At 37.1% G+C, this 18,599-nt stretch overlaps 1 protein-coding gene across 2 annotated transcripts; it reads right to left on the bottom strand.

The window, feature by feature from the left end:
• Positions 1-11,907: 11,907 nt before the first annotated feature.
• On the bottom strand, positions 11,908-15,297 carry LOC126627096 (uncharacterized). 2 transcript variants are annotated; one of them, XM_050296524.1, is made up of 5 exons: positions 14,777-15,297; positions 14,655-14,702; positions 13,643-13,879; positions 13,322-13,539; positions 11,908-12,430 (listed from the first exon to the last, which is right to left on the bottom strand). In XM_050296524.1, the coding sequence occupies exons 1-5, from the start codon at positions 15,050-15,052 to the stop codon at positions 12,250-12,252; spliced, it is 960 nt and encodes a 319-aa protein (XP_050152481.1). In that variant the 5' UTR covers positions 15,053-15,297; the 3' UTR covers positions 11,908-12,249. The 2 variants fall into 2 exon arrangements, with proteins under 2 accessions (XP_050152481.1, XP_050152482.1); XM_050296525.1 differs by lacking the exon at positions 14,655-14,702 and having other exon boundaries at positions 14,777-15,294.
• Positions 15,298-18,599: the final 3,302 nt, after the last annotated feature.

Below are 18,599 nucleotides of genomic sequence, written 5' to 3'. Positions count from 1 at the left end.
TTCATGACGACGTATCTTTGGATGTTTCAGTTGTGTAGAGGTAGCATGATGGATTATCATCTATATTTCCAATGTGTAGAATTGTTTAGAATGAGCCATCTCATTTATGACTTAGAGTCGACATTTACCACCTTTGCCTGAAAATCAAATGACATTTCTCTGTGGAGAACGGGTCCAAAATCCTTATCAACCTTAGAATTTCCTAAATACATTTACTCTTGGAATGAGCTAAGTTTTCATGGTGGCAGTAAAATGACATATCTATCCTTGATCATTTTAAACTTGTTCTATCCTATTGTACTTAGAGAATTCGAGTATCGTTATGGAGTTACTCTTAACTCATCAAGAATAGTTCGAATGGTAAATCACTTTTGTTTTATGACTGGAATTGGGAAGTATCATTATACGCTCTCAGTACGAGGTATTTTTTACGGGTAGTGAATGTGAAAATCAATAATCTTGATGTCGAACCAAGGTTATGCTTATGTAGTGTTTCAATTGGTGGTAGCTTTATTTAAGTGGGAAGCCGTGTTCTTCCAGCTTCAAGGCTTTAAGTATTGGCATGATCAAATGTGGAGGTAGGAAAGGAATAAAATCAAGACTCCCTTTGATGTGTTGGAAGAGAATCTTCATTCTAGATACACCCTGCTTTTGATTAACGTTGAGAAGATTTTGAGGATATGGAGTTCAAATTCCTGGACAACCACAGTTTTTTCTAATTGCGTCCATATGATGATGGCATTATGAGAAAGCTGCTTCTAGACTTCTATACAAGTTCAAGCAAACAAAAGCCTGACGAGATTATCACCTTGGTGTATTTATATTTCATCGTGCTACATGTTTCACTTCCAAGCCTTTGGAAGTCTTTATGAAGATTATGAGTATTAGATGTTTTTAGTATCATATTTCTACCCCTAGACTAACAATTAGCCTAAAACAAGTTACTCAGACCTTAGTGGACGAATTGCATCTTTTTCATTCCACCATTATCTTTGTTGTAACATACCATTATCTCTATTTTAGTTGCTTGTAACCACAGTTACAATTTTGGGTTAGCTATGTTACCTTTGGAGTTGACATTCAGAGACCTTATGCATAGTGCATATTTGGTAGACGCTTACTTTTGTTAGAGTTATGGTTAACTACGGTTATATTCCTGATTAGGAGTATGGCATCATTTGAGTTATAATATAAATACTGTATGCGCATCTTGTGATTTACAGAAGAGTATTGCGAACAAGTATTTGAATGATTGAATTTGTGATGTAGAAAATGTTATGTTATTGACGATGTTGCCTAAGAAGGTAGTGAATGAGCACGATCGAGGCGTGTATGTGTATTTCCCAATGAGGGGCAAGATGGTAATATTGCACCCTCGGGAATTGTTACTTGCTTATCAAGACAACAGTGGGTTGTCAGTATTGCGGGCTGTAGACCGTAATATCAATAACTTATTCGTTGGGTTCGTTAAGCAAGTAAACAAGTAGGTCATTCTACGTTAGTATTTGTATTTACTTATTTCAGTAGTTATTTGTTGTTTGGGCTTGATCCCAAGATATTACATGCTTATTTTCAAAATACGTTACACTATGAGTGCATTTGTGAAAAATATTTTATGCTCGTTTTTTTATTTTAGTACAACTATTTTAACTTTACTTCACTACATACATATTCTGATGTTATGTTTTATACGTCTATTTTTGGACCCTAATATTATATTTTGGCATGGTACTGAAGGAGAAGGAAAGTTTGAGCTTGGAGGCATAAAAGAGGAATCACTGCACTCTGATCGCGATGGAATGGCATTCTCTTTTATGCAACCGCTCTAGTTTGATTTCTTCTTTATGTGTACATTTTCATACGATCTTTCGGAGCATTTTATGTATAACTAGTGATTTCAAATTTTAGGGACGAAATTTTTTTAGGTGGGTAGATTGTGACGACCCGTCCCTAATTTTATGTTTTTACAAATTTTAAAAGCATGATTTTACGAAAATGCCCTTAGAGGCAAGGGTATTGACTTCCGTTGACCAATGATTGACGAGGGTATTGACTTCCGTTGACCAATGTTTAGTGAGACATACAACTTATTCTTTTAGCGTATTTGTGTAGTACTCGATGATATGAATGGATAGACGCTTGAGGAAGTGAATTTGGAGCTACGGGTGAGGTTTTATGGAGTCACAAATCTGAAAAGTATGTTTCTAAGGGATTTCCATTATTTATTATTATTATTATTATTATTATTATTATTATTATTATTATTATTATTATAAGTTTATTTGAGAGTAATGAAGGAATGAAAGAAAGAGAAGAAGAAACGGAGGGAAGATGGGAGAAAGAAGAAAGCGTATTGGTTGCCCAATCAGATAAGAGAGGGACAGACCAATTGGGAGGAGAGAGTGATGGGAGTGACCAATAAGAAACAGAAGAAAGGTGGGGAAAGGAGAGAAGAAGAAGGGGGTGACACCAGTTGGCCTGTGCAAGCCTTCGTACCTGACCAATTCCACTCACTTCCCGACGGTTCACTGTCATTTTTTTGGCGATTCAAACCTACCCACTACCTACAACCTACTCCATAACCTTCCCTCTTCCATTTCCACCCACAATTAGGATGAATTTGGTGGTAAATTGTTCAAAAAAAAACAAACAAAAAAATAGGTGGTGGGTGCCGTGAGACTTTTGCTCGAAATCCACCAATTGGGAAACATTTCCTTCAATTACCACCACCATTAGACTTTCCTAGAACCCAGGAATAAAGCCCAAGCAGTGATGGAGTCGCTAGAGCAAGTTTAGAGCTCGAATCGAATCACACCAAATTCTAGCGTTCCGGCGGGTTCGAGGTAAATTGGAGCCTTTCCCGGCCAAATTATACTTGGCCACATGTGTAAAGTTTACTCTACTCTTTAAGATCTTCATTCCTATAAATTTTGTAATTTTTGGAAATAGTTGGATTTTCCGACTAGTCGGGGCGGCAGCCGACCGCCACCCACAGCGGCGCGTGGCCAAGGGGCTATCGATGTTATTCTTAGGCTAAATTAGATGCCTTGAATTCTGTTATGGTAATGGTATGACGTCGGTTGATTATTGGAACCTAAATTCTCTACGTTACGTTAATAGGTAATTATATGAATCGACGATTCGACCGTTGGATCGTCACCAAACTTTAACATGTTATAGTACGTAATATTTGAGGACCATAGGAACTTACAGATTGGGAATCCGAATAAATGGATCGGGAATTCGATATACGGATCGGGAATCTGATACACGGATCTTCCCAAATTGGATTTGTAAGTTCATAAAATAAAATGTTAACCGCCACTTGGTTTTGGCAATTAGTGGAGATCTGACCGTTGGATCGTAATGGAACTTTAGGATGTTGTTCTAGAAGTATAATGTGGATCTTCGGAAGTAAGGGATTGGAAATCTGTGATAAGGATCTTTCGAATCGAACTACGTAGGGATGTGTGTTATGTAGGTTACATATTTTATTGATAAGAATTCTGAGTAGTGATTTGATAATTGTTCTAGGCGCCAATCGTTCGTAACGCCTCTATGGTTCTGCTAGGGAGTTGTAGCATGAACTCTAGGTGAGTAGGCTTTTGTTTTCAGTATACATATGTACGCTTGGTATTTTTCCCAAAAAATGCGTTTAAATGGAATTATGTTTTGAAATGCCATGTAGTATACATATTGTGATTTGACGCTGTGGATGCTTAGGAAAGTACCAGGTGAGTTAAAGATTGTTAATGTGAGTTGATGAGTATGTTGAGATGAATTGAGAGCTGATAAACCTGCACACCAATGTTAGTGCTTCCACCAATGGCCAAGGCACATGCCTTCACGTGATGTTCACCTCCCGCACTGCACACTCACCTTGAATCCAAGTTAGGTGCACATGCATGTCGTACAGACCACTATAGGTGATTCCGACTCGTAGGTGACCCGTGATTATTCACACAGTCTTTACGTGATCGTAGCACTTGAGCGTATTTATTTACACCCAAGCCTATTGTACAGACCACTATAGGTGGTTCCGACTCGTGTGCAGGTATACTTGATGAGCTATGGGTTCAGCCGTACAGGCCACAATAGGTGGATCCGGCTGACATATTACTTTCATTGATTTACTTCACCTGGTTTACTCGTTATTGATATTGAGATATTTGACATGGCATATATGTGGATTTTGCTATTTCGAGTATGGTTTCGATATATGTATATATTCTATTTCTAGGAAATTATACAGGTTTTACAGCAAGGGGTTACTACCTTTGATAATGGAAATGGTTTTTGAAAAGCTTTGTTTTTGCGCACTCACACTTTTTGTTTTGCGCCCCTTCAGGTTTAATTTGCTGAAAGTTCGTATCGACGAGGATTCTTGGCAAATCTCATGATAGGTGGTTACTTCTGAGGGTATAATCCTTATCCACTCCACTGTACTTACTTATGCTTTAACGTCACGTGTGAAGTGGGTTCATTCTTGCTCACCAACACACTCTAGTATTTAGGTACTCTTAGGTTTAAATTTATTCACATTTTTTTTCCACATCATCACACTTTATGGCTTCGTCACATTCCAGGTGTCGGCCAGCACAGCTCGATTTGGAGTCCTAGTGGACATTCCGGGTTGGGGTGTGTCATATATGTACAAAATAAATAAATTTAAATCTACTTAATATATATATATATATATATATATATCTATATCTATATATACCATTGAACTTGATGGGATACAAATTCTACGAAACTAATTTCAACTATCCAACCGTCAAACTTGTTTGTATATGCTTTGAGATCGCATTAGCAAAAAATCGCAAAAAACAAACATTCAGAGATCAAGTAACGGGACAAAATTTTTCGACAGTTATTGTAACATCCCACATCGCCCAGGGGAGTAGATCATGTAAGCCGCATATGTATATTCACATCTCTACCTAGCACGAGGCCTTTTGGGAGCTCAATGGCTTCGGGTTCCATCGGAACTTCGAAGTTAAGCGAGTTCGCGCGAGAGCAATCCCAAGATGGGTGACCCATTAGGAAGTTTTCGTGTGAGTTCCTAGAAACAAAACCTTGAGTGCGTGGTCGGGGCCCAAAGCTTACAATATCATGCTACGGTAGAGTTGAGCCTGGGATGTGGTGGGGGCCCGACCCGGGATGTGACAATTTGGTATCAGAGCCAATCCCTGGTCAGAAGTGTGCCGACGAGGACGTCGGGCCCCTAAGAGGGGTGGATTGTAACATCCCACATCGCCCAGGGGAGTGGATCTTGTAAGCCTTATATGTATATTCCCATCTCTACCTAGCATGAGGCCTTTTGGGAGCTCATTGGCTTCGGGTTCCATCGAAACTTCGAAGTTAAGCGAGTTCGTGCGAGAGCAAACCCATGATGGGTGACTTACTGGTAAGTTTTCGTGTGAGTTCCCAGAAACAAAACTGTGAGGGTGTGGTTGGGGTCCAAAGCAGACAATATCGTGCTACGGTGGAGTCAAACCCAGGATATGATGGGGGCCTGAGCCGGAATGTGACAGTTATCAACAAAAAATCACGATTTAACGGTTATTTTAACTCTTGTTTTGATGATTTTTTACAGCTACCCTCCTTGACCCTATATGAATTCAATGAATGAACTTGATCTTCATTTTAAAATATTTACACTAGTGGATACCACAAAATCTTATGTTATACTTAATGAAAGTATGAATAAACTCTTAAGTGTTAGTGAATCTATTGTTTTGATAGGATACACATTCTACAAAACTAGTTTCAACGATCCAACCATCAAACATGTTTGTATATACTTCGAGATTGCATACGCCAAAAATTGCAAAAAAAAAAAAAACATTCAGAGATCAACTAACGGGACAAAACTTTTCGACGGTTATAAAAAAAAATCACTGTTTAACGGTTATTTTAACTCCAATTTTGATGATTTTTTACAGCTACACTCATTGGCCCTACATGAATACAATAAATGAATTTGATCTTCAATTTAAAATATTTACACTAGTGGATACCACAAAATCTTATGTTATACTTAATGAAAGTATAAATAAACTCTAAGTGTTAGTGAATCAATCATTTTGATGGATACGCATTCTACGAAACTAATTTCAACGATTCAACCGTCAAACTTGTTTGTATACGCTTCAAGATTGCATACGCCAAAGATCACAAAAAAAAAAAAAACATTCAGAGATCAAGTAACAGGACAAAACTTTTCGACTGTTATCAATCAAAAATCACGATTTAACGGTTATTTTAACTCTGATTTTGACACTCCTTGACTTTATATGAATACAATGAATGAATTCGATCTTCAATTAATATATTTACACTCGTGGATACCATAAAATCTCATGTTATACTTAATGAAAGTAAGAATAAACTCAGTGTTAGTGCATCTATCATTTTGATGGGATACACATTCTACGAAACTAATTTCAACGATCCAACAGTCAAACTTGTTTGTGCTTCTAGATGGCATACGCCAAAAATCGCAAAAAACAAACATTCCGAGATCAAGTAACGAGACAAAACTTTTCGATGGTTATCAACAAAAAATCACTATTTAACGGTTATTTTAACTCTTGTTTTGATGATTTTTTTACAGCTACACTCCTTGACCCTATATGAATACAATGAATGAACTTGATCTTCAATTTAAAATATTTACACTAGTGACTACCACAAAATATTATGTTATATTTAATGAAAGTATGAATAAACTCTTAAGTGTTAGTTAATCTATCGTTTTGATGGGATACGCATTCTACGAAACTAAATTCAACGATCCAACCGTCAAACTTGTTTGTATATGCTTTGAGATCGCATACGCTAAAAATTGAAAAAAAAACAAACATTCAGAGATTAAGTTGTTCGAAATGTGCCCTAAAACCAATCATATGATGATACTTTACGGACATTTCACATGTTAAACTAATCTAGTTTAATATCAAAGGCAAAGATTATTGTTTTAAGCCGTCTCATATAAACGTTATATGCTTAAACGATAAGTCCAAGGAATATGTAATTAGGAGAATGTAATTTAAAGAAGTTAGATTCATGAGACCATTCTCTTTCGTATACATATCCTAAACGTTCATGATCATAGGATTGCCAATTGGGCATTGACAGTCTGTTAAAATCAGTAAGTGATGTGTCTTCTCTCAGGAAAAGTGACTGGTCTCGAGTCATTGGTGTGATTGTCACCAAGACAAGCATGTAGGTGCTCAATAGAGAATGAGTTCACTGAACATGATCAATGAGGAGTTCTCATACTCATGTCACATGAGAACTCATGGTTGGGATAATGCAAAGTAGTCATTTGACTTGAGGCATCATAGTTGTCTTGTGGTTAGGTCCTTGATCTTTGACTATGTCAAAGTCACTCTATTAGAGGGTGTCCACGGCATAGTTGGGGTTAAGTCACTTAGCCATGGAGGCAAGTGAATGCGCAACAAGGGATCTCTAACCTTCAAACCGTTTGAGGGAGAATACTCTATGATATGATTAAGAATCTCTGGCCAGAGTATGAATGAGATTTAGGAAGTCGTTCCAAATCACATTCAAGGTAATCATATAAGTAAATGAATCACATTGGATAGTAGACATGATTAAACTATCAAACCAAACAATGTGATCAAGAGTATTGTATTAGAGAAAGACCGTATTGCATTGTAATCCTAAACTGAATAGGTTTGCCACCTCTTCTGATTAGCTTGGGTAACCATGACATACTGCTAGGTGTCACTCATGGTTTGTGGAAGCCCTAAACGTGTATAATCACTAAAGGGATAATTGAAAGTAAGTTTCAATTCACAATCGATTTGAAAGAGTTCTAATCGCCCACTGCCTCGCTAAAAGGAACCTAATGGATCGTATACCGTGTAAGGTAGAGATTGAAGAAACAACGGAGATGAGTAAGGATAATTAAATGGTTTAATTATTGATGGCAAGGATTAATTAATATGTTAATTAATCAAACGAATAAAGTTCGTTAAAGACCTCGAGTTAGTTTTGGGCCTCAAGGCCCAATGGGCTTCAAACGTCAAGCCTATTGACTTAAGTTGTATGACAACTTAATGACTAAATATTCACAAAGGTCCAAACAGCCCAATAACTCCCTATGGCCGGCCATATTGATAAAGGAGTGGGTTTTGGACTTATTACAAGTTTGCCACTCCAATGAAGGTAGGTATAAATATGACTTTATAGCCTTTTCTTCATTATGGTTTTTTTAAGAGAAAAGATGAGAACATAATGTCTCTCCCTTTCTCTCTAAGAGGCCGACCACCCTAGAGGATTTTAGCTAGCAATCTTACTTCCTCTAGGTCACTCATCTCTTCTTCAAGTCCTTCCTTGGTGTGGAAAAATTAGAGGTTCTCAACTTTGGGAACTTGGAGAATCCTTTCAACCATCCTCATCCAAGAAATCTATGGATCTAAGAAGCAAGGAATGAAGGCCCTGTCCTTGGGTGATTAGCCTTTGCTTATGCAAAGAGGAATCAACAAAGGTATAAAATCTCTCAACTCACTTTGTTCTTGAGTTGAGTCTTGGTTCACCTTTCTACTAGGCTTTGAATTTCATGGGTAATGTTTTGTTTTGAGTGCATATAAGCATGATTCCGCCTTTAAATGTTAAATGCATGTCATAGATGTTGCTCAAATGAACATGTTTTTCACAAAATTTCTTTCATAAGTAACGGGACAAAACTTTTTGACAGTTATCAACAAAAAATCACGATTTAACGATTATTTTAACTCTTATTTTGATGATTTTTTACAGCTACCTCCTTGACCCTATATGAATTCAATGAATGAACTCGATCTTCAATTTAAAATATTTACACTAGTGGATACCACAAAATCTTATGTTATACTTAATGAAAGTATGAATAAACTCTTAAGTGTTAGTGAATCTATTGTTTTGATGGGATATGCATTCTACGAAACTAGCTTCAACAATCTAACTGTCAAACATGTTTGTATATACTTCGATCCAACTTGTTTGTGTATATGCTTCGAGATCGCATATGCTAAAAATCACAAAAAATAAGCATTCAGAGATCAAGTGTAAGATCCCACATCGCCCAGGGGTGTGGATCCACTATTCCTTATATGTATATTCTCATCTCTACCTAGTACGAAGCCTTTTGGGAGCTCACTGGCTTCATGTTCCATAGGAACTCCGAAGTTAAGCGAGTTCGCATGAGAGGAATCCCATGATGGGTGACCCACCAGGCAGTTCTCGTGTGAGTTCCCAGAAAAAAAAATCGTGATGGCGTAGTCGGGGCCCAAAGCAGACAATATCGTGCTACGATAGAGTCGAGCCCGGGATGTGGTGGGGGCCCGGGCCGGGATGTGACAATTTGGTATTAGAGCCAATCCCTGGCCGGAAGTGTGCCGACGATGATGTCGGGCCCCTAAGGGGGTGGATTGTAAGATCCCACATCGCCCAGGGATGTGGATCCTCTATGCCTTGTATGTATATTCTCATCTCTACCTAGCACGAGGTCTTTTGGGAGCTCACTGGTTTCGGGTTTCATCGGAACTCCGAAGTTAAGCAAGTTCGCGCGAGAGCAATCCCAAGATGGGTGACCCACTAGAATGTTCTCGTGTGAGGTCCTAGAAACAAAACCTTGAGGGCATGGTCGGGGCCCAAAGTAGACAATACCGTGCTACGGCAGAGTCGAGCCCAGGATGTATTGGGGGCCTAGGCCGGGATGTGACATCAAGTAATGGGATAAAACTTTTCGACGGTTATCAATGAAAAATCACGATTTAACGGTTATTTTAACTCTGATTTTGATGATTTTTTACAGCTACACTCCTTGACCCTATATGAATACAATGAATGAATTTGATCTTCAATTTACAATATTTACCGCAAAAACTTATGTCATGATAATCGATGAAAATTGAGGATTTTGTAAAAGGAATAACATGCAAGCTTTGAATTCCATTGGTAAGATTTAAACTTTTAAGAAAGGCTTCAGAATCTTGAAAACAAAAACTCTTTCATTTTGCATATCCTTGCACATTTAATATTTTGTAATAGACTAGTAGTATATGGATGTTTGTTTATTAGGCTCTTATTTTAGAGTGTAGATGTAGTACTTAAACGACAAATGTGTTTTAATATTTTGAAGTAATATTTATGTGGCAATGTGTGGTATGTGCAAATTTAAGAAAAAATATATATTTTTCTTAACAGGTCATAACAGGTCGGGTCACTTTACCCATTATGTTAAGAACCTATTAAGATAACGGATGTGACACGACACGACTCGTTAAGATAACAGGTGTTACACAAAAACGACACGAACACGACAGACACGACCTGTTTGCCAGGCCTAATTATGGGTATGTCAAAGTGGTTAAATGTCAAATATGTGAAAGATGAAATGACAATCCTGGTTGTTATATGACTTCATTAAGTAGTCTAGAATCTAGTGAACCATGATCGTTGAGTTCTATTGAGTGATTCTAGAACTCTATGTTTTTTTTTTTACTAAAATGTACCATGAGAAATGTCTGAAATTAACAAAGGATGAACTACGAATGATTTGATCTCGTCTTAGGGCATGTAAGCAGTAACTTAAGGGTTAGATGCAGCCATGAGATAAAGTAAATGAAAAGATGCGACATTGTTGAATTAACGGTTTGTTTTTGGTACTTCAATAAGTGAGACTATTGACTTTGTTGATTAGGTGCTTGATATTTGTGTTTTATTGGAGTACTAAATCTAGCTTAATTTTATGTGATTGTCCTACTAAGACTTGACGTCACGTGTCGATCTTGAACATATCTTAGGATCGTGTTGTGACGATTCTTATATGTGAGAATCAACAAGAATCAATGGTTTATTGTGTTCAGAGTTTGTTCCCTTTGTCCTATCTTATTTGTTGCATCACTTGGCATTCGTGTGGGACCTATAAAACTAATTATATGATGCCACACGGATTAAAAATTGGCAATTAAAGATAAATTCTGTATAAATTGTTGGTACATTAATCAATATATAAATTGTTGGCAGAAAAGAATCAAAGATAGTCTCAAAAAAAAAAAAAAAAAATCGAAGATAAATGAATTGAAGGTATGACTTGTTTTTGGCACCAAAGAATCAGAATCTGCAACCAAAGTTGTCAAATTATGTTTAATGACTATTTTATTAACATTTCTATGATAAATTAGGTTAAAATTTATCCATTTTTGGCCAACAGAACAAAGGTTAGCCACAAAGATGGATGAGGATCCTCTTCCGATCCTCTTTGTGAGGATCATGAAGAGCACTTCATCGTGTCCATTCATTATACATCGTGCAACCAATTTTCATCAGATACTATTTGTATTCAATTTCAAATAAAAAAATTCAAAATGATTTTTGACCATAAACTTTGCAACTTAAATAAACTGTTAAATATATTAAAATTTGCTACTTAGTATTACGGTCTAATAATATTCCATTTCACTTATAAATGAGAGGTCTTACGTTCGATTATTGCCAAAGACAAATTTGAACCACATTATTGTTAGTCCATTATGAGGCTTAACGCATTCCCCAACCTCCTTAGTATAGATAATATCATTTGTTTAAATTGACATAACCTTGCATTGTAAGTAAATTATAGGTTGGAAATTTCAAGATTCCGACGTTTTCTGTTCTTTTGGTTAAACAATCTTAACATAAATCAATTTAAGGACCACTAGCAAGTAACAAGCATCTTATGGTTTCATGTCTTTCTTTATTTGAACGTAAAAAACGCACATCGAACCAGCTGACTCGTCTGATCATTCAATGAAATGATGCTACGTCAGTAACTATTTACCAATTTATCGACACACATCAACAGCTATGTAATCAAGGTATCAACGGTAGAGCGAGAGAGATACATCTAAATTAATATGCTAATGAGTAGTTCCTTATATACAGTCAAGAATCTTGCAAGAGTTCAGTTACAATCCTTGAAGCAACATTTCAATCATACAACAGATAGTTAAGGGAGAAAGAGTAAGAGCAAATCAACACTTGTTTTAAGAAAAAGTGCCTGCCATGTATAAGTGTCAAGCATGTTGAATGCATCTCCTCCGTGTCTTCCAAATTATTTATATTTTGCATCAGTTTGAAAACAATGACAACGACAGATGAAGCCGTATAATAAAATAACTTCATCCCCGCACCGTGTTTTTAGCCTGGCTTGTCCGGCAGATTAGCCCTGCAACCGAAACTAGAACTTGAACCTTATTGCAGCAGTGGCTCGTCGTCATTTTGTAATTCCTTGAGCTGCCTTTTTGCATACACCGTGAAGAAAATTGTGGTAACCACAGTCAAAGAGAAGCCAACTACAGTGAAGATTATCTGTGGCGCTGAAAGACCATGGCGCTCATGTGAAGCATCTGCCAACGTCCGTATCAGGATCCCACTGCAAAGAAAATAGGAGAGGAAGTTTGCTGATAAGTCAAAGCACAATTGGTTGGTCCAAAATATAAACGGAGCAATTTTCATGAGAAAAGACAGGAAAATGGCTTAAGTACTTCAACTAATTATATTTCACACTCCAGAAAGCAGACCAATATAACATGAACATGGGAATGTCTCTTGCCTACCAACCAGATTGGAAGAATGGTATGAATAATTAAGGGAAAATAATAACAAACTGGTTAAAAACAATGCACCGAGACACCAGATAAGACGACTTTACAATTGATTGGAATGAGGCCACTACTACTTGGTATAAATGTTTAGGCATATTCTACTGCAGTAAGCAAGCTACACAGCAGCTCCCATAGCTACCATTACCAATATTCAGAAATTAATAGTGATGTGGCGTGAAGACACCAAGTGAATGGTGGTGCAGGAAACTACTAAAGAAGGCCAGGACAGCAACTAAAGCTTTCGACCTTCCAACCAAGTGATACTATATTGTTTAATTGGTTCAAAATCCCACATTTAAATGGAGGTTCACCAACGAAACATATTTGAAACAGTTAAGATTCTTTCTCACCTTAATACAGGATCATGCACTTATATGCTTATATTTCTTAAAACTGCTAAATCAGTTCAACACACATAGAAGATCTCACTTTACAAAAACATTAATTTCCTGGACTAATGATTTGCAAACATAGAAAGAATTATACAAATAAATACAATCCATGTTACTCTGAACACATGATCCTTTCTTGTTGCCAATATACAAATACATATATTTATTCCATAAGGTGGTGTTAAAAACTGCAAGAGTCTAAAAATACAGACATGAAGGTATGGCTGAACGTATGAGTGAGAGAGAGGGAGAGTGGATTCAACATACGTGTAGATGGCGACAAATGTTTCTGGCACCATTCCCGCCAAGGACCCCAACAGGTAAGGAACATACTTGACATTTGTTGCCACAGCAGCATAATTATAGATAATATAAGGGAATGGAGAAATCCTGATTAATGTTACAGCTCGAAACTGATGAAACCAGTTTCCTTCGCCAGCCGATCTTAAAATGGATGCTCTCTTCGGATATTTTTCTAACCATCCCTGCATAAGCATAAAAAAAATGTTAAATCATATTCAGTGTGTGCAGGCAAACACACAGCATAAACCTGAAAGAAAAAACTACGTCAAATGGAACATTACGCACTTGAATTTTGTGATAGAAGAGAGAGCCAATGAAGAATGGAAGGGATACACCCACAGCTGCTGCTGATATGATTAGAAGAAATCCATAGCCATAACCAAATGCCATACCAGCCACCCACATAGAAGGTGAAGATGGTAAAAGTACAGTGGGAAATAATGCCACAGAAGCAAAGACTAGAACCACAAGCACTGGAGGACTGAATGTTCTCGTCTCCCAGTCAAGAATTGGAATAATCTCCTGTAAATGATTTCATCAATAGTCAGCTATAGTAAGAGAAATTGTATCAAAGCTAGTTGAAATAGGAAGAATAAAGAGTAAGCATTCATACAAACATTGGATTATAACACTTAATAACCACCGTGCCGTAGTCTTAATCTCCTATGTTTCTTCACCAAAGAAACAATTGTCTTGTGCAGACACCATGCAATGAATTAACGGCAACACGAAATTATTTACCAGTCTAAAATATTTGAAATCGGCTTAAATGGGAAACAGAACATTGACTATAGTGAGTGGGCTTCAGTACTTAATGTCACTACCACATAAATGACTACAGTCACCAACATTGCAAAAGTTACCGAAAATACAAGCTCCAAATTATAATCCCAAATGCAGCACATGATATTACCCATTTCATCAAAGCTTAATGCTTCACAGCAGTGTCTTACATGCCAGGAACATAGGAATTGCCACAAAAAGGAACAAGGCATTATCAAATTCACAAAAAATTTCCGAAAAAAATAAACGAAAACCATATAATCAAAGACAATGGCAGTAACAAAATCACCAGAGGTGGGTTTATTTGTATATTATAGACCAACAAATTGATGAGTTCCAGTAAAAGAAACTCACACGTTCCTTCATTAACATGTACCACCATTGCAGAAAAGCTGATACCGAATACCGAAACACAATCAACCACGGTTTTACATACAAGTCATAAGGTAACAATTAAGCAAAACCCAAAACTAAAACACAGAAGAAAGACAACAACAAAAAAACTTTATCCTACCAAGTGAGGTCGGTTATATGAATCTAAAACGCCACTGCCTTCGGTTTTCTGTCATATCTTCCGTTAAATCAAAGTGAAAAAAAAAGAAAAAAAAAAGAAAAAAAGAAAAGGGGAATGTTTACCTTATCCATGAAATAAGGTCCGACCCATTTTGCAAAAATCCCAGCCAACAACCCCAAGCACATAACCAACAATACCAACCTAACCCAATACCAAAAAGACGCTAACTTTCTCGGAGACGCCGGCTCCGCCACCGCCTCAAACCCCTCCGCCGTCCCGCAACCGCCCCGATCACCATCCCCCAACTTAGCATAGTCCCCTTTGTCGTCTTCGCCACCAACTCTCAAAATCAGCTCCGGCACCACCTCTCCCCGATCCTTAAAATCGTCATAGGACATCGAAAACCCCAAGAAATTTTATCAGGCCGCAGAAAACCCCAGTTGGTCCCCGTTTCGGTTCGAAATTGCGAGAGATTTGGGAAATTGAGGGAGTGTGTGCCCAATGTGAATGTTTGGTGATGGATCAGAGAGCCCGCGTGTACATGAAGACTGGCAGATGCGCAGAGGCGATCGAATGTACCAATTGAAATCGAAAAGCACACGCAAACAAACACCCAAACTCGAACAGCGGAAGGTGTTAATTTTTAGCATTATTAAAAAATTTGATCTCTATTACTGTATTAATTGATTTTTTTAATTAATTTGATCTGATAATTGAAAATTAATAAAAATAAGAGATAAGTATAACTGGGTGTATAGGTAGTACTGTCTACAAGAATACATGACAAACAATTGAATACAGCGATATATATATATATATATATATATATTATATGTAGATGTATTTACGAGACTGCCACCTGAAGAAATGGTAACATTTTTGTTGACTAAGACACGTGGTGGGAAGCAAAAATGTTTACCCAAAAAAAAAAAGGAAGCTTTAATGAAAAGGAATTGGGCCAACTTTTTCTTAAGCAAAAACCATGCACAACTTTTATTTAATAAAAAGGTTTGAGATTTAATAAAAATGACAAAGGGAACATACAAAAGGCCAACAAAAAAAAAAATTCCCACGGGTTGAAGCAAAGCCCAACATGCAACATAAATCTTTCTTCCAACTTTGTCCCTAACAGAAATTAACCAAAATCTGTTAACACAACTTTATATTATTTACAATATTGCCATCAAGCCTAAAAAGTCTTCTTTTTTTTTTCTTTTTTTTTTTTTTGAAAACAAAGGTATTTTATAGTTTCTTTTTTTTTTTTTTTGAAAACAAAGGTATTTTATAGTCCCTCGTATTGTTGATATATATGTTTCCTCTGAGGGACCAATGAAGAACACCAAATTCCAAGATACCAACCCTCGAACCCATACCCTACGAGGATCATGCTTGTGCACTTTCCATTAGTCAAATAAAACCAAAACTAATTTAATTTTCAATTTGTACCACGACGACTTTCTCTTGAAGTGCCGATCGTCGTCGCTCAACTCATATTCCATGGAAGCAGCATTGATCAGTCTCTATGCTTCCAGTTCCGTTGCTTGTAGCCTTGGCCATCGAAGATGACTTGTACTCGTCGTAGAACCCATTCACCAAGGACGATGACGACTCCTTGTGATAGTGATGCGCCGACGATTATCCCCACCGCCGAAGTAGCAATGGCATCAGAAGCAGTGGAGGAAGAAGAAGGCCTTCCGCTGCTTGCTCACCTCTCTCTCAGGAAAGCTTATGCGAGAGAACGCGCTTGCTTTGTGCTTCCACTCCGGCACCGCTTTTGTCGTACTAGTTGATGCTGTAGTTGATTATATATATGCAAAAACAAGACATTAGATTGTATTGCGTTTCACTTTGCGAACAATCATATATATATAGCTACAGCTTCCACAAGCTAAAATGATCTTTTAAGATTTTAAATTAGTTCAAAATTGGGACTATACTAAAACAATTTACGACAAGAGCATCTCAAATATCTCATCGGGTTAAAAGAGAAGCAGAAATTATTAGAACTATGGATTAGACACAAAGGAGGGGCAATAACTTTCCTTTCTTTTTGCGAACCCCATGCTAATTATATATACGCAAAAATGGGGTGTGTGGATATCACACTCCTATTATATAGCTCAACTTACTTCAAAATTAGTGAGACACAAAACTCCCCAAATTGAAGTCCATGAACTCTCCAGAGGTAATATTTCTTGAATTGAATACTGGTATTATCACTATTTCGTAAACTTAACACTGACTATTTCTTAAACAGAAAACGAGCACTATCACTATTTCTTAAACTGAACACGGGCACTATCGCTACTTTTTAAACTGAACACGGTTACTAACACTATTTCTTAAACTGAACACTTTTACTAATACTATTTTTTTAATCTTAACACTGACTATTTCTTAAATTAACACGGTTACTAGCACTATTTCATAAATTGAACATTGACTATTTCTTAAATTGAATACGATTACTAACACTATTTTTTTAAACTTAACAATGACTATTTCTTAAATTGACAACGGTACAATCACTATTTCATAAACTGAACACTAACTGTCACAGCTCGTCCCGAAATTCATTTATCAGTGAGGTAAAATGACAACTTTATCCTTGGACGGGAAAATGGTAGTGTATATGTGCGACATATTGAGACTTAGAGGTTGTTTTGTGGTCTTGGATTGATGACCATGTGGATCACACACACACCACACTTACTCATTTTCTCTTCTTCCCGTGCTCTTTCTTTCATCTCTCAGACTCTCTCCCTCTATCCTTCTTCTTGTACGGACAAACACCAAGGACCTCTCAAACCTCACTGATCGAGGAAGAAAATGGTACCATTGTGCTCGTGAGGACCCTACGAGTTCAAAGGTATCAATTTCAGGTAAGGAAACCTTCGATTTCACGTGGAAACCCTAGCCCCGATTTTGGTCACTATTCATATGGACGTAAATATGTTGATTTTAGGGAATTTCAAGCTCATAGAGAGCTTTAGGAGGTCTTAAGGAGGCTCGGGTTGGTTCGTTGGATAAATTTGGACGTCGGGATAGCTAGTTTTGAAGTTGATCGGATTATCAAACTTCCTCAGGTACATTCTAGTGGATTTCAAGGCTTAAAAATGGTATAACTTGATTCTACATGTTAGCTTTCCAATGGTTCAAATTTCATAAGTTTTGGTTAAGAAACGAGCGAGAATAGACGTTTTAAAGTTTTACCCAGTTTTTCGACGACCGGCGACTCGCTGGAGAAGATGACGGCATATTCCGTCAGTTTGGACGAAATATGCTGACACCATCAGTTAGTTTTAATGGAATTTGTTAGATTTTAATGGAATATTCCCTAACGATGTTTAGGGAATCCGTCAATGTGCCTGCATGTGGGCCGCACGTGAGGTCGTGCCCTCTCTGGCGTGTAAGGGCGCATGAGCCACAGAAAAATTATTTTAAAAATATCACAATATTTGTGAGGTTGTGTAGGTCACGTTGGTATATTCAAATACCAAAATTGAGCAATGTATGAGAAGTTATTAGCTAGTTTTGCCTATGTGCTTTAAAATAACGTTTTTATAGTTAATTCGCATATAGGTGAGACTTATCTCGAGGACGAGCGTATCCATGGGCTACGACGCTTCCACATACTAGTGAGTGGGCTTTTGTTTTCAGTATATATTTATGTATTTGATATATTTCCCAGAAATGCATTTTCAAGGAAAGTATGCTTTGATATAATATGCCAAATGCTTTTATATTTTGAATATGCATTTCATGGTTGCATACATATATAAATGTGATATTGTGCTTTTATATTTTGAATATGCATTTCCTGGTTGCATATATATATAAATGTGGTGTTATGGAGGCATAGGTAAGTTTAGATAAGTTATGTTTGATTATGTGAATCATCGATGATGTGATATGTGATTGAATAATGTTGAGCTCATAAAACTG

This window comes from Malus sylvestris, chromosome 6, assembly GCF_916048215.2.
Source record: "Malus sylvestris chromosome 6, drMalSylv7.2, whole genome shotgun sequence".
Lineage (NCBI taxonomy): Eukaryota > Viridiplantae > Streptophyta > Magnoliopsida > Rosales > Rosaceae > Malus > Malus sylvestris.
This window is presented reverse-complemented; position numbering and strand designations above follow the sequence as displayed.

Coding starts and splice junctions, on each gene's coding strand:
- LOC126627096 (XM_050296524.1), bottom strand. CDS start 15,052: ATGTCCTATGACGATTTTAAGGATCGGGGAGAGGTGGTGCCGGAGCTG. Junction 14,703..14,776: donor GACCTTATTTCATGGATAAG/GTAAACATTCCC, acceptor AAGATATGACAG/AAAACCGAAGGCAGTGGCGT. Junction 13,880..14,654: donor CATATAACCGACCTCACTTG/GTAGGATAAAGT, acceptor AATCATTTACAG/GAGATTATTCCAATTCTTGA.